At 40.9% G+C, this 16,105-nt stretch overlaps 1 protein-coding gene across 1 annotated transcript in view; it reads left to right on the plus strand.

Moving 5' to 3' along the window:
* Positions 1–16,105, plus strand: part of NBEAL1 (neurobeachin like 1) — a 134,468-nt gene that overhangs the window by 28,561 nt on the left and 89,802 nt on the right. The window contains exons 4-8 of the mRNA XM_090044777.1: positions 1,989–2,150; positions 3,708–3,789; positions 4,716–4,843; positions 10,544–10,626; positions 15,082–15,167. Of these exons, the coding sequence (XP_089900903.1) occupies positions 1,989–2,150; positions 3,708–3,789; positions 4,716–4,843; positions 10,544–10,626; positions 15,082–15,167 (541 nt within the window). The remainder of the gene's footprint in view (positions 1–1,988; positions 2,151–3,707; positions 3,790–4,715; positions 4,844–10,543; positions 10,627–15,081; positions 15,168–16,105) is intronic.

Below are 16,105 nucleotides of genomic sequence, written 5' to 3' on the forward strand. Positions count from 1 at the left end.
AACTTTACATTTCTTGGTATTGAACTTCATCAAGTACTGATCCACCCAGTTTGCTAGCCTGTTTAGGTTTGCCTGTATCTGTTGCCTATCTTTGGTGTCATCTGCAAACTTGACCAGTGAGCTCTTCCCCCCCACATCCAAATAGTTAATAAAGATGTTGAAAAGTACTGGACCAAACACTGACCCCTGCGGGACACCGCTACCCACTTATGTACGCACGCACACGCGCAGGAGGGGTGGGGGGGATGATATGTATACATACGTGTGTGTGTGTGTGTACAGTTTTCCTCAACAGAAGTTAACTTTTCAGTGTTAGGAAATAAAATTGATAATTGTTTTTCCCTGAAATAGCGCTACATTTTGTTTTTAAGTATTGCAGTTTTGAGCTAAATGTGGGTTGTTTTTCCTTCATGCTATTTCACACTTCAGGATTTCATTTTGGTTTCGGATAGTGATGGTTTCTATCCCTTCTTCATTTGGATTTAACTAAAGGCTGTGATGGACTGGGTGTTTTGGTTGTTCCCACCCTCTGTTTTTCTTGTAATGATTTACCATGTTTTCCTGAATTGTCCTATCATAGTCAAACAGCTGACACCAAAATAGTGTCTTTTCACCAGCTGGAAGAGTAGACAAGAGTGGCTGTTGTACAGAAAACTGCTCTCTCTGCCGTTATATGGTGCCAAAAGGAGCTCCATTTTTAACCTTGGAATGCATTACTGCTTCAACCCACCTAAACATTTCTAAGATGCTTTTGAACCAAAGTTTTCTCTATGTTACTATTTTGTCCTCTGGGGTAGCTGCTATTTTTGTCATTTCCTTCTGCTTCTGATTTTCGTTGATACTCTCCAGAAATCTTTCTGCATAGAAAGACCAATTGGTGATCATGCTTAATGTGCTCTGTGGTGAGTCCTGGGCATAACAGAACACCTTGTACTTTGTGCCAGCACCACAGTACTGAGATTTTCTGTTTCTTTTCTTTGTTTTGTAAAGCTAATTAGAGGAGGAAATCTATTTCCTGTCTTAATGATACCCAGAAAATAGCAATGATGGGGTAGCAGTTATTAATTGGTCAAATGCCAAGAGTCAAATGGATTGTTGGAGCTTTGTGTGTGCTAGACCCTTTATTTTCCAATATTCAGTGATGCAGTATTAACATAAAACTTATTTTTGCATCGTGTACAAGTAGGGGAGACCATGTTCATTGGATAGTTAACGTAGAGCTACACTATATCCTCAGTACTTTTGTGGAGAGACCCTCTCAAGCATGCTTTGCCCCTCTTGTTTTTGCTCAGGCAAATTAAAACAGGGAAGTATGGCACTGGGACTGCTCCAGGGATGCCCCACATAGCTGCTTTTGAAACGTCTGATTCCAGCATGCTTGAGAGCAACTATGTGGGGCACTCCCACATCATATCTGGGTTGGAGCAGGAACAGGTCACTGGCGTGTGCTCATAAACATTCTTCCCAAGAGGACCAGGGATGAGTTGTAGACATTACATTTCTGGTCTTCAGTAGCATTCTGTAACTAATATCTAATTAGGTTTTTTTTATTTGCAACAGGCATTCCAAAACTGTTCACACTGGGGTCCATATCTTATTACAGAAAATATACTGGAGATTACATTCACCTTGATTTTGGGCTTTGCTGACAACCTCCCTTGATGCAGCTTTCCTATTGCAACTCCAGCAGTTAACTACATGGAAAAGGAATATTAGGAAAGCCCCTTGGGGAAATGATTTTCATGTATTTTTAGCTATCTTTCCATTAAGGTCAACAGCTGGGAATAAGGAGGAGCAGACAGTAAGTACTATGTACTCATTTAGCTCTATGTGGATTATCAGCAAATGCTTGTGGATGACCAGTCATTGCAGTTTGGTGAGTTCCTGTCCTGCTGTGTTTGTGGAACAGTACACAATGACACAAAGGATGCACAAATAACAAATTCCATTGACATGTTTAACATTTTTTATATATATATTTTTTTTAGGGTAGATGACGTTCCTCCGGGAATATCACTACTTCCTGATAACATTCTGCAGGTCCTGAGGCTCCAGCTGCTACAATGTGTCCAAAAAATGTCAGATGGACTAGAGGAGCAGCAACAAGCTCTGTCGCTTTTGCTTGTCAAATTCTTCATCATCCTTTGCAGGTATCTGTTTGGTTTGGTGGCTGTTTTGACTGGACTGTAATTTTGGTTGGGGAAATCTTGATTTATTGCACATGCATAGATATAGATTTCAGCGCCTGTACGGGGCATGTACTTGTCATCAGAGGACTGGACTAGAGAGTATTACCTGGCATGCATGCTCTATATGCTACACCTGAAAGGTTATAATGTCGATGCCTTTAGTGCAGTACTTGGTCACATGTCAGTAAATATACCTGACATGGAGAGTTGTTGATATATGTTCAATAGTACCTATGCTTTATTATTTTGGGGTATAGCATGTGTGGACAGGGCAGGCTGAGCATCACTGTGGTGTACTTTAGTGCAGTCCTTCTGTAGTATAGACATGTCGGTGGTGATAAAGTTTTAAGAGTCCCCTCCTCCTAAATTGTAAATTGTTATACTTAAATTATGTTAGTGGACAATAGTTATTTGTAATAATGCTTACTGACACAAAGTTCTTTTAATTTGCACACTCCCTTAGGGACAGGGTGACCATAGTTCCTTTCCCTAGTTTCAACAGAGGATACTGTATTGTCTGGGGTGCTCATCTTTCGCTGAGCTTTCTTCAGCTTAGCAGGCTGGAGAACATAGGGTTAATGAAACATTCCTGTTTTAAAACACTAGTCCTGGGTGCTGGACCAGGTGTTTAAAACAAGATTGACATGTTGAAAATTGGGCATATGGCCACACTGCTTAGGCCGGGGATATTTACCAGATGAGAAAAGTCACTTTGGCCAGGTTCTTTGTTGCCTCCAGTATCTCCCCATGATTGGAACCTGTTGAGGGGCTAAGATAGCCTTGGCAAAAAATCTTCTTTTGTGGGGGTATTCATACCCCCTTGGTCTTGCTTTTTTCCCAACAAATACCATGGACAGAGCTTCTGTTTGAAGTGCTTCAAGGGCCTTTGAAGCTATTTAAAAATGGCCCTCAAAAAAAGAGGAAATGTCTTCTGAAGCATTTCATTTTGAGTTCCTGATTTTAGTGGCTTGTTATTTAGGTTGGGAAATGTTTGTATATCATCCATGTTGAATGTGGTTTCCTGTTATCTTCATGATTTATTTAGTGTTCTAAAAATATTTTTATAGTTGCCTTTCTTCCTTTAAAAAAATGGAAGCTGATAATGGACATGGGTCAAGGTTTAGAAACCATTAGTTGTTAAGTCATTAGTTTTCTTGTGGTGTCTAACAGTGTGGGAGAAATAGTAGTTGTTATTTTCTGTATCAGGTTCTGAGCACTGTATCTGGAATGCTCTGTAAATCAGCTTAACCTGAAATCCAAGCATCCAGCTAAAACTGGCTTACAATGATGTGCTCAGAGCTCTGGCTGTACTTAAGTTGTCTTCCAGCTCTGAAATACTTATAGTATATTAAAGTGAGGTGAATAAACAGTTCAATATTAAAAAATATTGTTGTAGATGTTTTCTTGAAATATGGACACTTTTTATAATTTATTCTTAAAAGCTAAGATAAGCATTAGAGGCTAGTTTTAAAAAGCGTTACTGCATAAAAATGACTGGGTTTGATATTGCTCCTACAGGAATTTGGCTAATGTGGAGGAGATTGGGATGTGCTCCTACATAAACCATGTCATCACGATGACTACTCTGTATATTCAGCAGGTATGTACAAGTGCAATTACCATACACACTTGTGGATGACAGGGTTGGTGGGAAAGGAGAACTGAGGCCTTAAGATGGGGGAACTATGAGAACTGATTTTTTTTCTGAACTCTGCCACAAAGTTCTTATGTGACTTGCAGTCAGTTGCATATTCTCTCTCTGTGTCTCATTTTTCCTGGCTTAAAAATGGCTTAACATTTTTAATGGTGATGCCTGTTTACCTTGATGGAACACTCTGCAGCAAGGTTTATTCATCAAAGTGCTTTGAAATACTAAGTTCAGAGCATTTTAATTAATTAGAGAAATTTTGATAAGTTCCAGATTTCATTAAAGAGGATGAAAAGGAGGATCAGGTATTGCATATTTATATGTAGCTGTCCCTAGACTTAAGCTATCACAAGTATATTTAAATTATTCTTTATAGGTATCTGAAAATGAATCGCAACAAAATAGTTCTAAAGTATGTTTCAAGTGAATAAGCTAAATAATTTATTTTAAAATTAATTAGCTCTTTTAGTTTGGAGATAATCTCAATTCTTTTAATTTTTGTTGCCTGTTCAGAGCTCAGCCATTGTTAAGTTTTTGGAAAGGGAATATTTAACATTGTTTTCCTTATGGATCAAGTGAGTTGATGGCTCTTATGAATGTATTTCATGGAGGAAATGGTACCTTTGAGTTGGTACCTGTTCTGAAGGTACGTTCTGTATTGCATATATCAGAAAATAGAGTTAATGGATGCTTGGTCTTGGTTTTCAAAGGAGCCTAAAGAAGGTAGATGTTGCAGTACCTATGAAAGAGATAATAGAACATCCAGTGCTCTCTGGTTTGTTTGAGCATCCTAAATGTAACTTTTGTTATTGGATTCTCAGTTCACAAAAGTTTCTAGAAACATTATGACCCCAATTCTGTATTTTCCCCCTTCTCAGTTAAAAAGTAAAACAAAAGAGAAAGAAGTGGCAGATCAAACACCTATAGAAGAATTTGTAAGACATGCGCTGGCTTTTTGTGAAAGTCTCTATGATCCATATCGAAATTGGAGACAGAGAATTGCAGGGTACGTATGAGTTTTAACATAGTAAATTTTAATATTATGATAATTAATTTAAAATGTCACTGTGGTGTTATTTAAGAGTTTAAGCACAACTGGGCTTGTCCAGTGTCAAGCCAAAATGAAACATAATTACACCAAAACTTCTGTGCTCTTGCATTTTTCAGTTGCAAAATTGAGGATTAGTTTTGATATCTATTGACTTGGTTAAAGATGTATTTCTACTGAAAACATGAATGTATAATCCAAGAAAATCTCTCATTTGAAGCAAGAGTCCTAATTTATTAAAAATGTCAGAGTACTAATATATCCAGTTCCAGCCAAAACTCAGTTTTAATTTTTGAAAGCTGGGGAGAGTAGATAGCTAGGATCCAGACTTGAGGATTTCTGTAAACCATCTTTATAGCAGATTAATGGGGTTTTCTTTATGCTAGGTTCAAATAATTGGAATAGTAAAAAATATTGTGGATAAAATTTATACTTGCTCTCATAGCTTCATTTGAAAATGTAGATAGAGAGAATCATGCTATCAGAATATTTCTGGACCTCTGCTTATTTTTAAAAATGCTTAAATATATATGAATTATTGTTTAATATATACAAAGTAGAAATAGATACCATTTATTTTAGTGGCACTATTGGGATATTCATTACAATAATATTGAAGTTCTTGTCTACTGTATGACTATCACCTTCTATTGTTTTGGAATTTTTTTTCAGACCTTCAGACCCTGAGACTAATTACAAAATGCAAGGGCTAGAGTACTAATTGGTTACATCTGTGAGTGTAAAAAGCAGAAAGCCAACATGCTGTTTTAAGAGTGGCCCTGAGGGCCTTGCCACACAGTCAAATTAAAGCTGGATAGAAACCAACTGTAGAGTTGTTACACAATTTCAAGCACTAACTTTATACCTGGATCGATACTCATTTTTATTGTGTGCTGATACTTTTGCTCATGTGGGTGGTCTGAATTTGATTGCCTGATTAACCAGTTAATTGCATAACATATGTGATGTGTAGTAGGGACCTCAGAAAAAGCAGGGGGACAGAACCCCTTCGGGCATACAGAAGACAGAGGCCTAGAAATTATTTGCTCCTCTTTCAAGTGGGTACATGAATAGAAAATTGTGTAAATGATTTGCAAATAAACACTTTACCTGACTTGTGTGATCAGTCTCTCCTCCTAATGGAAACAAACAAGCAAGGCCCTAAATATTTTGCTAATCATTTTGGCCAAAAATGGGTAGCAATTCAAAGCTACAGTCTGATATGCATTAAAGAGTACATTCTTGTTTTAGTAAACTTTTACAATGATTCTTATATGGTAGTTACCGTATTTTTCGGACCATAAGACGCACTTTTTTCCCCCCAAAAGTGGGGGGAAAACGAGGGTGCGTCTTATGGTCCGAAGGTGTGTGTCCCGGGGAGACAGGGCGGAGCTTGCCCGCGGAGGCGGCGGAGCCCGAGCGGGACACCCGCCGCTTGTTTATGCCGTGTCCCGGGGAGACGGGGCGGAGCTTGCCCACGGAGGCGGCAGAGCCCGAGCGGGACATCCGCTGCTTGTTTACACTGGAAGCCGGCGCCCGTGCCGGTGGCCGGGAGCCGGCAATAAAAATGGCCGGCCACCGGCACACATAGTCTCTCCTGCCATAAAAACTGGGTGCGTCTTATGGTCAGGTGCGTCTTATGGTCCGAAAAATACGGTAATTAGTTCATTAAACTGCTGCACAAATGTAGGCTTTGCCTCAATTTGTATATGAGATACTTGTTCCATGAGCATTCTCTCTTTTGCAGATACAGTAGATATATTGATAACTTATTATAATTAGAAGTGTTCTTTCTTAAATCCACTTGGAGGGTTGAATCAGTGGGGACTCTTTATAATAATATGTATTATCATACTTCCCTGAAAAGAAAGATTTATAATTTTCATCTCTAGGTCCTTTGTGAGATTTCCTTTAAAAAAAAAAAAAAAAAAAAAAAAAAGAATGTGTGAAACTTAAGCAAAGTCCCTGAACAGGACTATTTTTTTTAATCTGTTCTATTTCAAGAGAAGGAGGTTGTACAGCAGTGGCCATTAATTCTGGTTACTGCGTAGGAGCAGTTATCTCGTTTTTTGTTTAAGTAATTTTTTACTTCTGAAGAACTTGGGTGTTCTAGAGTGTGTGTGTGTGTGTGTGTGTGTATGTGTGTGTGTGTGTGTGTGTGTGTGTGATTCATCAACATAACATTGTAATTAATGATGGTATGAAAATTTGGAACTGTTTTGATTATCTTGCAGATACTGCCAGAAAGGTTACGTAAATGATTTAAAAAAAAAAAAAAAAGGAAGGTTAGCATCCTCTTCCTACATATTAAGAACGTGCATATTAGACACGTTAATATAATTACATGTATAAAAGGCAGGGGAAGGTGGTACTAACTGGTTCAGAGAGGCAGAAGTTAGCATAGGTAACAGCCTAACTTCATCAGATGTTCATAATACAAGCATTTGTTGCCTGCAAAAGCTTATGCCTCTCTGAACCAGGCAGGGCGGAGTGGCACCTTACAGACTATCTTCTGCCTGACTTCACACTGACATGGCTAACTACCCCTCCCTTGTGTTCTTGTGCGCACACTAACACTTGCACACATGCTCTCTCACTCTGCCTCTGTGTGTACGTGCACATGCGCGCATGCACGCATACACACACACACACACTCTATTATAATCATACATATAATAAAATAACATTTCCATTAATCCATGTTCTTAATATAGATAGATGATGTTCCTTTCTTATCATTTATGCAACCTATATGGCAGTATCTGCAAGTGTATTAAAATAGTTCCATATTTTAGTATCCTAATTAATTAGTGTTACCTTGATGAATCACATAATGGCACTACTTGCTGTGTACAATGTTAAAAAAACATACATCACAAGTTGTGCTCCTTGTATTTTTGGAGGATGTTGAGATTCTGATTTCATACAGCAAGACACGATTGCCCACAGTTCACTAGGGTCTTTCTCCATATAAACTACTTTAACGTTTTGCTCTTGTAACACTGTCTTAGCTATAGTGTATCTTATTGTTTATGCTTAATGCATTTTAAATGTATATAATCTTAAATGCCTAATATTTATCTAACGAAGATGTACAAGTTCATGATGAGTCATAAAAAAAAATCACATACTGTAGGAACAGTGCCATGTGCTCTTGCTTCTATTCCAGTATTCATTTGAATGTAGTAAAGATCTAATTGAAAGTATTTGTTTTACAAAAAAAACCCAACAAAACAAAACAACCCCCACACATCCCAGATCTGAAAAACAAGTTGTGTATCTTAAGTTAGAATGAAGGAAAAAATGGTTTTTCCAGAGTGTAGTGTGCACAGAGCAGGGACAGAGTCTAATTTTCAACTTCCCTTCACTGCTCAGGCAAAAGCCACAGTTTTAACCCTTTTACAGCTGAACTGTCAGTAGCTCTTGGCTGTTCAGCCAAAAAATGAAGCTGCAGTTGCTGCTGAAGGCTGGATTGCATGGACAAATATAGGATTTTGAAAAGAGCTGTTAACAGTCTGCAGAGCTGCAAAATTGGCAGAGAGGGACCAGGAGTAGCTAACAGATAACAAAATTTCTGAACAAAGGCTACCTTGATTAGTGGAACATCAAAGCCATTAAAAAAAGAGACGGTTGTTATCACCTTTACAGTGAAGAGCAATTAGCAGGAATCCGATACATGATAATGAGCTATTAAGCCAGTTAATCCTCTCTGCTGTGTGAATAGAAATGCCACTGCTGCTTTTGGATAGTTAGTTTTAAACTTTTGGTAGAGCAGGAATCAAAGCAGGGTGCAGCTATATCATTGCGCCCTGTCTGGATCTGCTTCTGTTGGAAGAGAAGGAAAATAAGCAGCAGGCATCTTGTGGTGTTTCACTGCGTCATGGGGCAGGGACCCAGGCGGGGATCTCTCCTGGCACCCCCTACCGTGCCAAGTTGGTGATTAAGCACCCTTGTTCTCACCCACCATGTCTTTGATGACCAAAATATTATAAGGGAGGCTGCCTTTCTTTTACCCCTTGGACACAGTGCTCTTATTTATCCTGGCCCTTGTTCCACGTAGATTGATTTAGTGCACCCAGCTTTATGGGCTATGCGTGGCTCCTACCACCCCTAATACCACGCCCCAAACCTCGCAGATGTACCGGACGTTGTGGAGTCAGTTTCTATAGCCCGTGCCCTCGCGGACGCCCTCCAGGCTAGTCTTTTCTTGGCAGCCCCCACTGGGGCCCTTCTCCATGCCCTTGCCCTCTCTGGGGCTTCTCTCAGTACTCCCGCCCTCTCCGGGGCTTCTCACAATTGGGGCTCAGGTGGCTGTAGCCATGCCTGGCCCCAGTGCACTGTGCCCCTTCTCAGGGCTGAGGTCTGTGCACCCCCTCCTTGGGTCTACAAACCCCACCAAGGCTCAGGTGGCTGTAGCTGTGCCTGGCCCCCCAGACCTGCCTTCTCGGGTTGCTCACCCACGTTGGGGCTCCTCGCCCTGCACAACACTGCTCCACTGGGGCCGGGGTCCATACAACCCCCAAAATGCGGCACCCACTCCAGCGCCAGGAACTCCCATGTTACTGGGGAGCTCCCGTGAGGCCTCCCCCAACCCCTACAGCCTCACCTGGTCCTCCGGTATAATAACAAAACAGAAAACTCCCACACCTGGGCTACAACATAAACTCCATGCCAAACTGGCTATCCATCAACCCTCTCCCTACCAGAGTTTCCTCCACCCCATACTGTCTCCCGGAACGCTGCTCAGGCCATCAGGCTTCTCTGCTATCCCTACTCCCAGCAGAGCTCTCTCTCTTTATCAGCTGCCAGAGGGGAACTGCCTGCTTGGCCTTAGCTTAGGCTGTTTATATAAGCCAGGCCCTGCCCCCTTCTGGTCAGCTGTCTGACTGCAGTTGCCCTGGCAATGGGCACCTGTACCTTTTTTAGGAGCAGGCACTTCAGTGCCCTGTGACACACCTTCCCCCCCAAGTTCGAGTCTCACTAGGAGTGGGGCGCGTAAGTGCTCTGCGACACAGTGCTTCTGTTCTGGGTAGAAAATGAATTTCCCCAATTTTGGAAGGCATGATTTTTGGGGGAGAAGTGTGAGTGGTATGTGAATAAATAAGATTTGTTTATAACTGCAAGTACGTATTCTGGTTGCCTGCCCTTGTGTTTAAAATTAAATCTGAATATAAGCTAGAGGGAGCTTGCCACCAACTAATGCACTTCAAGCATTCAGTATTACTTTTTTGATTCTAAAGTATGACCCATTTTTTCTGTATTGGCAGGAGGAAACTAAGAAAAAAAAAAAAAAAGGAAAAAGAATCATGTTTTCCTTAACGTTGAACTGTTTCTTTTCCCCCAAAATTTTCTTTCCCATGTCAGATTGCCTGTCATAGAAGCTTGGCCCTTAAGTTAATGACTCATTGCAATAGTAAAGTAAAATAACAGATTACTGCTTTTATAAATCAAAACCATATTTTAAAAAATTAAGTCATGTTTAAATGTGGAGCAGTAGATAAATGATTAACAGTGATTAATTTTTTTGGATGCAACTATTTTATTCTTTCCTTTTTTCTTGTAGGATAAAGATATTTAATTTATTCAAAGTCTCTATGAACATGTCCCAAAACCCTTATCTCTAATATCTCTTTTGTATCTTTTATTTTTTAATTGTAGACGAATTCTTAGTAATGTTGAAAAGAGCAGACAGAAGTATAAACCAGCCTCTCTTACTGTGGAGTTTGTCCCTTTCTTTTACCGTAAGTAATATCACTCATTTAGTAATGATCACTGGTCAAGAAACAAACTTCTTGTTGACATAGCTTAATTTCCATTGTAAATATTTGATGTGTCAAAAGCCTTTCCAAGATGAGAGTTTGAAGTTATTTTTTTTCCCTTGAATTTAAGACTTTAGCTTTGTCTTTAGTATCATCATCTTGGTATCTGCGTTTATGGTATTATGGACTTTCTGACCTGGAAGTTATATTAAGCTTTAATGTGATTCAACAGGTAGAAACAATAAGTATAAACTTCAAATGCATATTGAACCATAGTTTGGTAATTCTTGCTGTAAGCTATTTTGTTTCTGGGGTGAAGTCATTAAATGTAGTTGTGACCACTCCATGTTGTAGAGTTCAGAGGTTCTTAGCGTTACAGGTTTGCCAAAGGGGTACGTGGCTTGTTTCCTGCCTGAATCACTTCAGTACTTGGGTGCAAGGAATCATAATACTCCCTGCCCAACCTTAGCTGGGCTAAAACGCAACATGGGGAAGGGGAAAGGCTGGGGCTTCTTCTGTGCATGGCACTGAAGCCACCCTCACCTTCTCTGACTGTGCCTACATTGACTTAAAGGAAAAAAGCCTTCAAAGTAAGGGTGCACCAAAAGAGATTTTGGGGGCCAGTACTGATAACTGGTTTTTAAGGAGGCATATCGGCCAATACACATCCGATTTCTGATACAGGTGCATGCAGCTGGTAAGTATGTTGTGGTGAAAGAGGAGGGGGGGAGGGAAGGGGTTAGATCAAGGCCCCTGCGGTGAGGGAGGGAGTGGGTGTAGGGTTGGGACTGCAGCTTGTCTGTGGGGTGTGGGGTGGTGGGGGTGGCTCCTGCTGCTGCATGCACCCTGAGAGGGCATGGGGGGGGGTGCCCCAGAACTCCGTGGGGGGCAAGGAGGGGCTGCAGCTTGAGCTGGGGCTGTGCCAGGCTCTTCTTGGCATATGGGGGCTGCTCTGGGTGGGTGGCAATGTCATTGGGTGGAGGGTTTTGGGGCAGCTACAGTGAAATTTGGCATGGCCGCAGCCCTCCCCATAACCCTCCTCCTAGTGCTGCCGCCACCGCTGCTTACCTTGAGTGCAGCCCCCCACATGCAGGGAACAGCTTAACACAGCCCTGACCCCAGGCTGCAGCTGCAGCCCAACCCGCTTCCCCTCCTGCCCCCCACCCCATGCAGATCCAGGGTACAAGTCCCCCCACCCCCTGTGCCCTCCTAGGGTGCCTGCAGCAGCAGGAGCCCCATTCCATGCCCCCTGGATGAGCTGCAGATCCATCCTGTGCTCCGCCCTGCCCTGCCCCAGGTGAGCAGCCCCAGCCCCTCTCCTTCCGCACTGCCCCCCCCCCACCCCTTCCTTCTCCTCTCCCCATCTACCACAATAGACTTACCAGCTGCAGGCAGCTCTTCAACCAGCCAGGCTGTGCTCCTAACTGCCTGCATGCTGTGCTGCGGCTGCATGAATGTACAGGCATTTATCGGCCAAAGTATTAGCTGCATCAGGCTGATTTCTGGCGCAATCAATTTTCTTTATATCAGTGCCAATCTGATATCGGCCTGATGTATCAGTGCACCTCTATGGCAAAGCTGTCTGCTGGGCTACATGCTGCGTGACCCCTTCCCTGTCCAGCATCTGTACTGAAGGCTCTTTGCTTCTCTGTCTGAACTTCTGTACAGGTCAGTTTTTCTCTCAGGAAAACAAACCTGGGAGAGCTGTGCTGGATGGTTTGATTGTATGTACACACCCTGAGTTTCTGTTTGGTGTAGTTTTTAGGGCTTATCTATGCATGAAGGCTAAGTACAGACATTTGGGATGTTAGGGGGAAGTTAAATCAGTTAAAAATGGCTGCCTGATATCAGGTAAGTCAGGATGGGGGACTAGTGGGGGGAGGGGTGTGCAGCAGGCTGCTGGGGGAGGGAAGGGGAGGACTTGCACTATGAGAGGAGGAGGAAGGGGCTGGGGGGGGCAAAAATTAGCCCAGTGTGGGAGAGGGGGAGGAAGGGGGATGAAAAGAGCAGCCCAGGGACTGGCGTCAGTGGCTGGGTTTTCCAAGCCCCAGGGCTGTGCAGGGAAAGGGTACAGAAGTTCTACACACTGGTTTGTCCTAAATAAAATACGTTTGATACTACATATATCCAGGTTTATCTTAAACCAGGTTCTGCAATTTTAAGACAATTTTGTGTGGATGGAAATTCTGTACAGTTACCGGTTTAGATTGGGTCTGTAAATGTAAGGTCAGCACTGGGACATGCTAGGTTTAAACTGGGCAGCCATTTTGAACCTGATTTAACTTCCCCAAGTGTCTGTATTCAGCCTAAATGGTTTTCCAGTACAGCTATATAGGCAGAACTTCCTAATGGTTTTACAGCATATATCACTGAAAGAGTTTTTTGCGGGTGTAGTTTATACCAGTTCCCTGAATGAAATAAGTATTCTAGGAAAGTAGATTGTGGTGGTGTAACTGCATTCACATTAGAACTCTTGCCAGCATAGATAGATAGGTGTTTTGGTTTAGGGATTTAGGGCTTTTTTTTAAGACTGATGTAGCTGTACTGAGAAATATAGATATGGATCAAGTCTTGATTTTTATTTTTGCCTTCTAAAACAGGGTTTTCATGATCCTTTGTACCAGTGGTTTCCAAACCGTGTTCTGTGGAACCCTGCGTCTCTGCAGTAGATCATCAGGGGTTCTGCAAACAGACCAGCCATAGCAGGCCAGGAGGCAGTGCAGCTCTGTTGCTAGGCTGGGTGATCTGGCTTTGTGTCAGCTCACATGGCCCAGGCAGCTGGGGGTAGGGGGTCCATGGTAGAAGAAGTGATGTGAAAGAGTTCTGTGACATTAGGAAATTTGAAAACCACTGCCTTATACAAATCAGCTTTTCATGTTACATGGAAACCCTTTTTGCTGCATCTGTGAAGAAGAAAATATTTATATCCTTTATATGATTGTGAGAAAAGGTAACATGAGTAGCGGGTGCTTTCTCCCTCCTTTTGTCCCAGCTTTGAGAAATTACCTCTGTTCACAACAGTGCTAAAGCAAGTGCTTAAGTTCTGTTGAAGTTACTGAGGTTTAAGCATGTGCTTTCCTGCTATTATGTATTGGGACAACAATAAACATTCCTGTGACATTTCTTTCTGGTAGCAAAGTAAACAGATCCTTGTAAACAAATTTTAGCTATTGTCCAGGTCATTAACCATCCATCAGCCTTCCTTGAATAGATGAAGCACTTCTGTGTTTCTATATTTCTCCTAAAAGGCTGAAAAGAAACTTGGGTACCCATTATGGCTCCCAAGTGGTTAACAGTAGTAATTTGCATATATAGCAGAAGGCTTAGGGGTATCAGCCTGGTCATGAGCACAAATTACTTATTTAAGGGTGGGGATCTAAAGACTTATCATTTGGAAATGATTATAGGTAATTTTTTCCTATGTGGCAATATACACTAGTTTTAAGAGTTTGAGAGAGTGCACAGAATGAGAAATAGGAAAAAAACATGGTAGCTCTTTCTCCATATTCTTTTGAAGGGGGGTAATCCACACAGAAATTTTTTACTGTGTGCACAGAAACATTTAGTTGGGCACAGATATAATTACTAGGCTATAGCACTTTTTCTTTTTTTTTTTTTTCCATTTCTACCTTTGCTTGACTATTCAAGCTTTGTGAATATGACATTTTAACAGTGTTGGCTTGTGTTGTTACTGAAAGTTTCTCAAGGACTAATTCCAAACATAATAATCCATTAGTTTAGTTGAAGCTATTCTGAGGTTATTGCTATAGCAACAACTTCCGGGTTAATGTTTATTGCTAAGAGAAATTCCTAAGGCTATTTGTAAATGGTTTATGTCGGGTATGGTACAAACAAAGATGAAGGACAATTAACTTTCAAGAAACTATTGCCAGGAAGGTTATGGGCCTGTGCATACTACTATTGGAGTCAACAAGGGTTTTGTCCCATTAACTTTGCATGTAACAACAAGGCAATGGGTGCTTAACATAGCTGCACTGAAGTCAGGGAGAGAATTTGTACATTGGATTAGACTTTATATGTTTGAATACATTTGTGTTTGCAAGAGTCCTTGCATATTTTTAATAGAATTAGAATGAAGTAAGCATCTAATTAGAAATTTTAGTATAGATTGTCAGATGAAGTAGACATGTAGCTTTGTTGATTTCAGGGGAACTATTGTAGTACTATCAGTAATGCCCCCCTTGTACTCCAGTCAAGATAAGGGACTACCCCCCAACCCCAATGCTGAATTGCGGGGAAAAAACCTTGTCTTGGATTTAAGCAAGTATGGTAGTATATTGGTGAAACTTTTTAAAAGCTTCTCTGTAACAAAGAATGAAGATTTTATGTTGTGCTTCTGTTTTCTTTGAAGGGAAGATATTGCAATGTTTTCTTATTTTGGGATATGCAAATTACTTTTCCTTTTATTTCAAACAGAATGCTTTCAAGAAAGTGAACATCTTAAGGAAAGCCTTAAATGCTGCCTGCTACATCTCTTTGGAGCTATTGTGGCTGGCGGACAGGTAAGGACAATGTTGGAAACTATTATTAACTAACTTAAACCTGTAGAATTCAATTTCTGTTCAACATATAAGATCTGTAGTTTTGGTTTTATAGGGTATTCATTAATATAAAAAGACAGAAAAGAAGACTATCCACACTTAAATGTGAAATATTTCTTCACTTGCCTTACAAGGATTGGAGGCTTATTGTGCTAGGTGGTATATTAACGCTTCCTTGCTGTTGGAAATTGCATCATGCTTTATATACATGCAGCTGTGCAAGCTTGTATGTGTGTGTTTGTACATAGTGCATATACTTTTAAACTATCATGTGACAAGAAAGGGTACAGGAAATTGGACTGAACAGTTTCAAACATACAGTTATAGTCTAATATTGATGCATTAAATCCCAGTATACAAATAGATGTAACTTATGTGTACATAACCAGATTTAGGGAGTAACTGTATCAGTGGGAGGTTCTCATTGATTGGAAACTATAGATTCTCAAAGCACAAGATTGTCAGTAGACTGAGTCAAATTGTACATGAGTCAGTAAAGTACCTCTGCTGTACCAAGAACATGTTTTTCTCTGTTGGCACAGTGAGCATAATGTTCTAACCTAGAGGACAACTTGTGTGTGACCATGTGCCAAGAAATTTAGAAAAGAATATAAGAATAGACTGCAAATGCAATAGGCCTCCACTAAATCATCAAGTTTAATATTTCAGAGGAAGGCTTTTGAAGTGTACCTGTGCTTCATTGAGGCTTGTGCTAAGGTAGTGTAAATGGCATTAAAAGAATAAGTGAGGAAGACTAAGAATTATACAAATCCCTGAATTGTATTTGATTTAGATGCGAACACCCTGTGAAAAATTTTTGGGGTAAACTTTGGAAAAATGCTGTTCTCTGAGCATCAGATGATGCTACACTGTTGTGCCTGCTTTCTCAAAGTACTCAA

The sequence above is a fragment of the Crocodylus siamensis genome, chromosome 4, assembly GCF_052110815.1.
Source record: "Crocodylus siamensis isolate JL-2025a chromosome 4, ASM5211081v1, whole genome shotgun sequence".
In the NCBI taxonomy this organism is placed as follows: domain Eukaryota; kingdom Metazoa; phylum Chordata; order Crocodylia; family Crocodylidae; genus Crocodylus; species Crocodylus siamensis.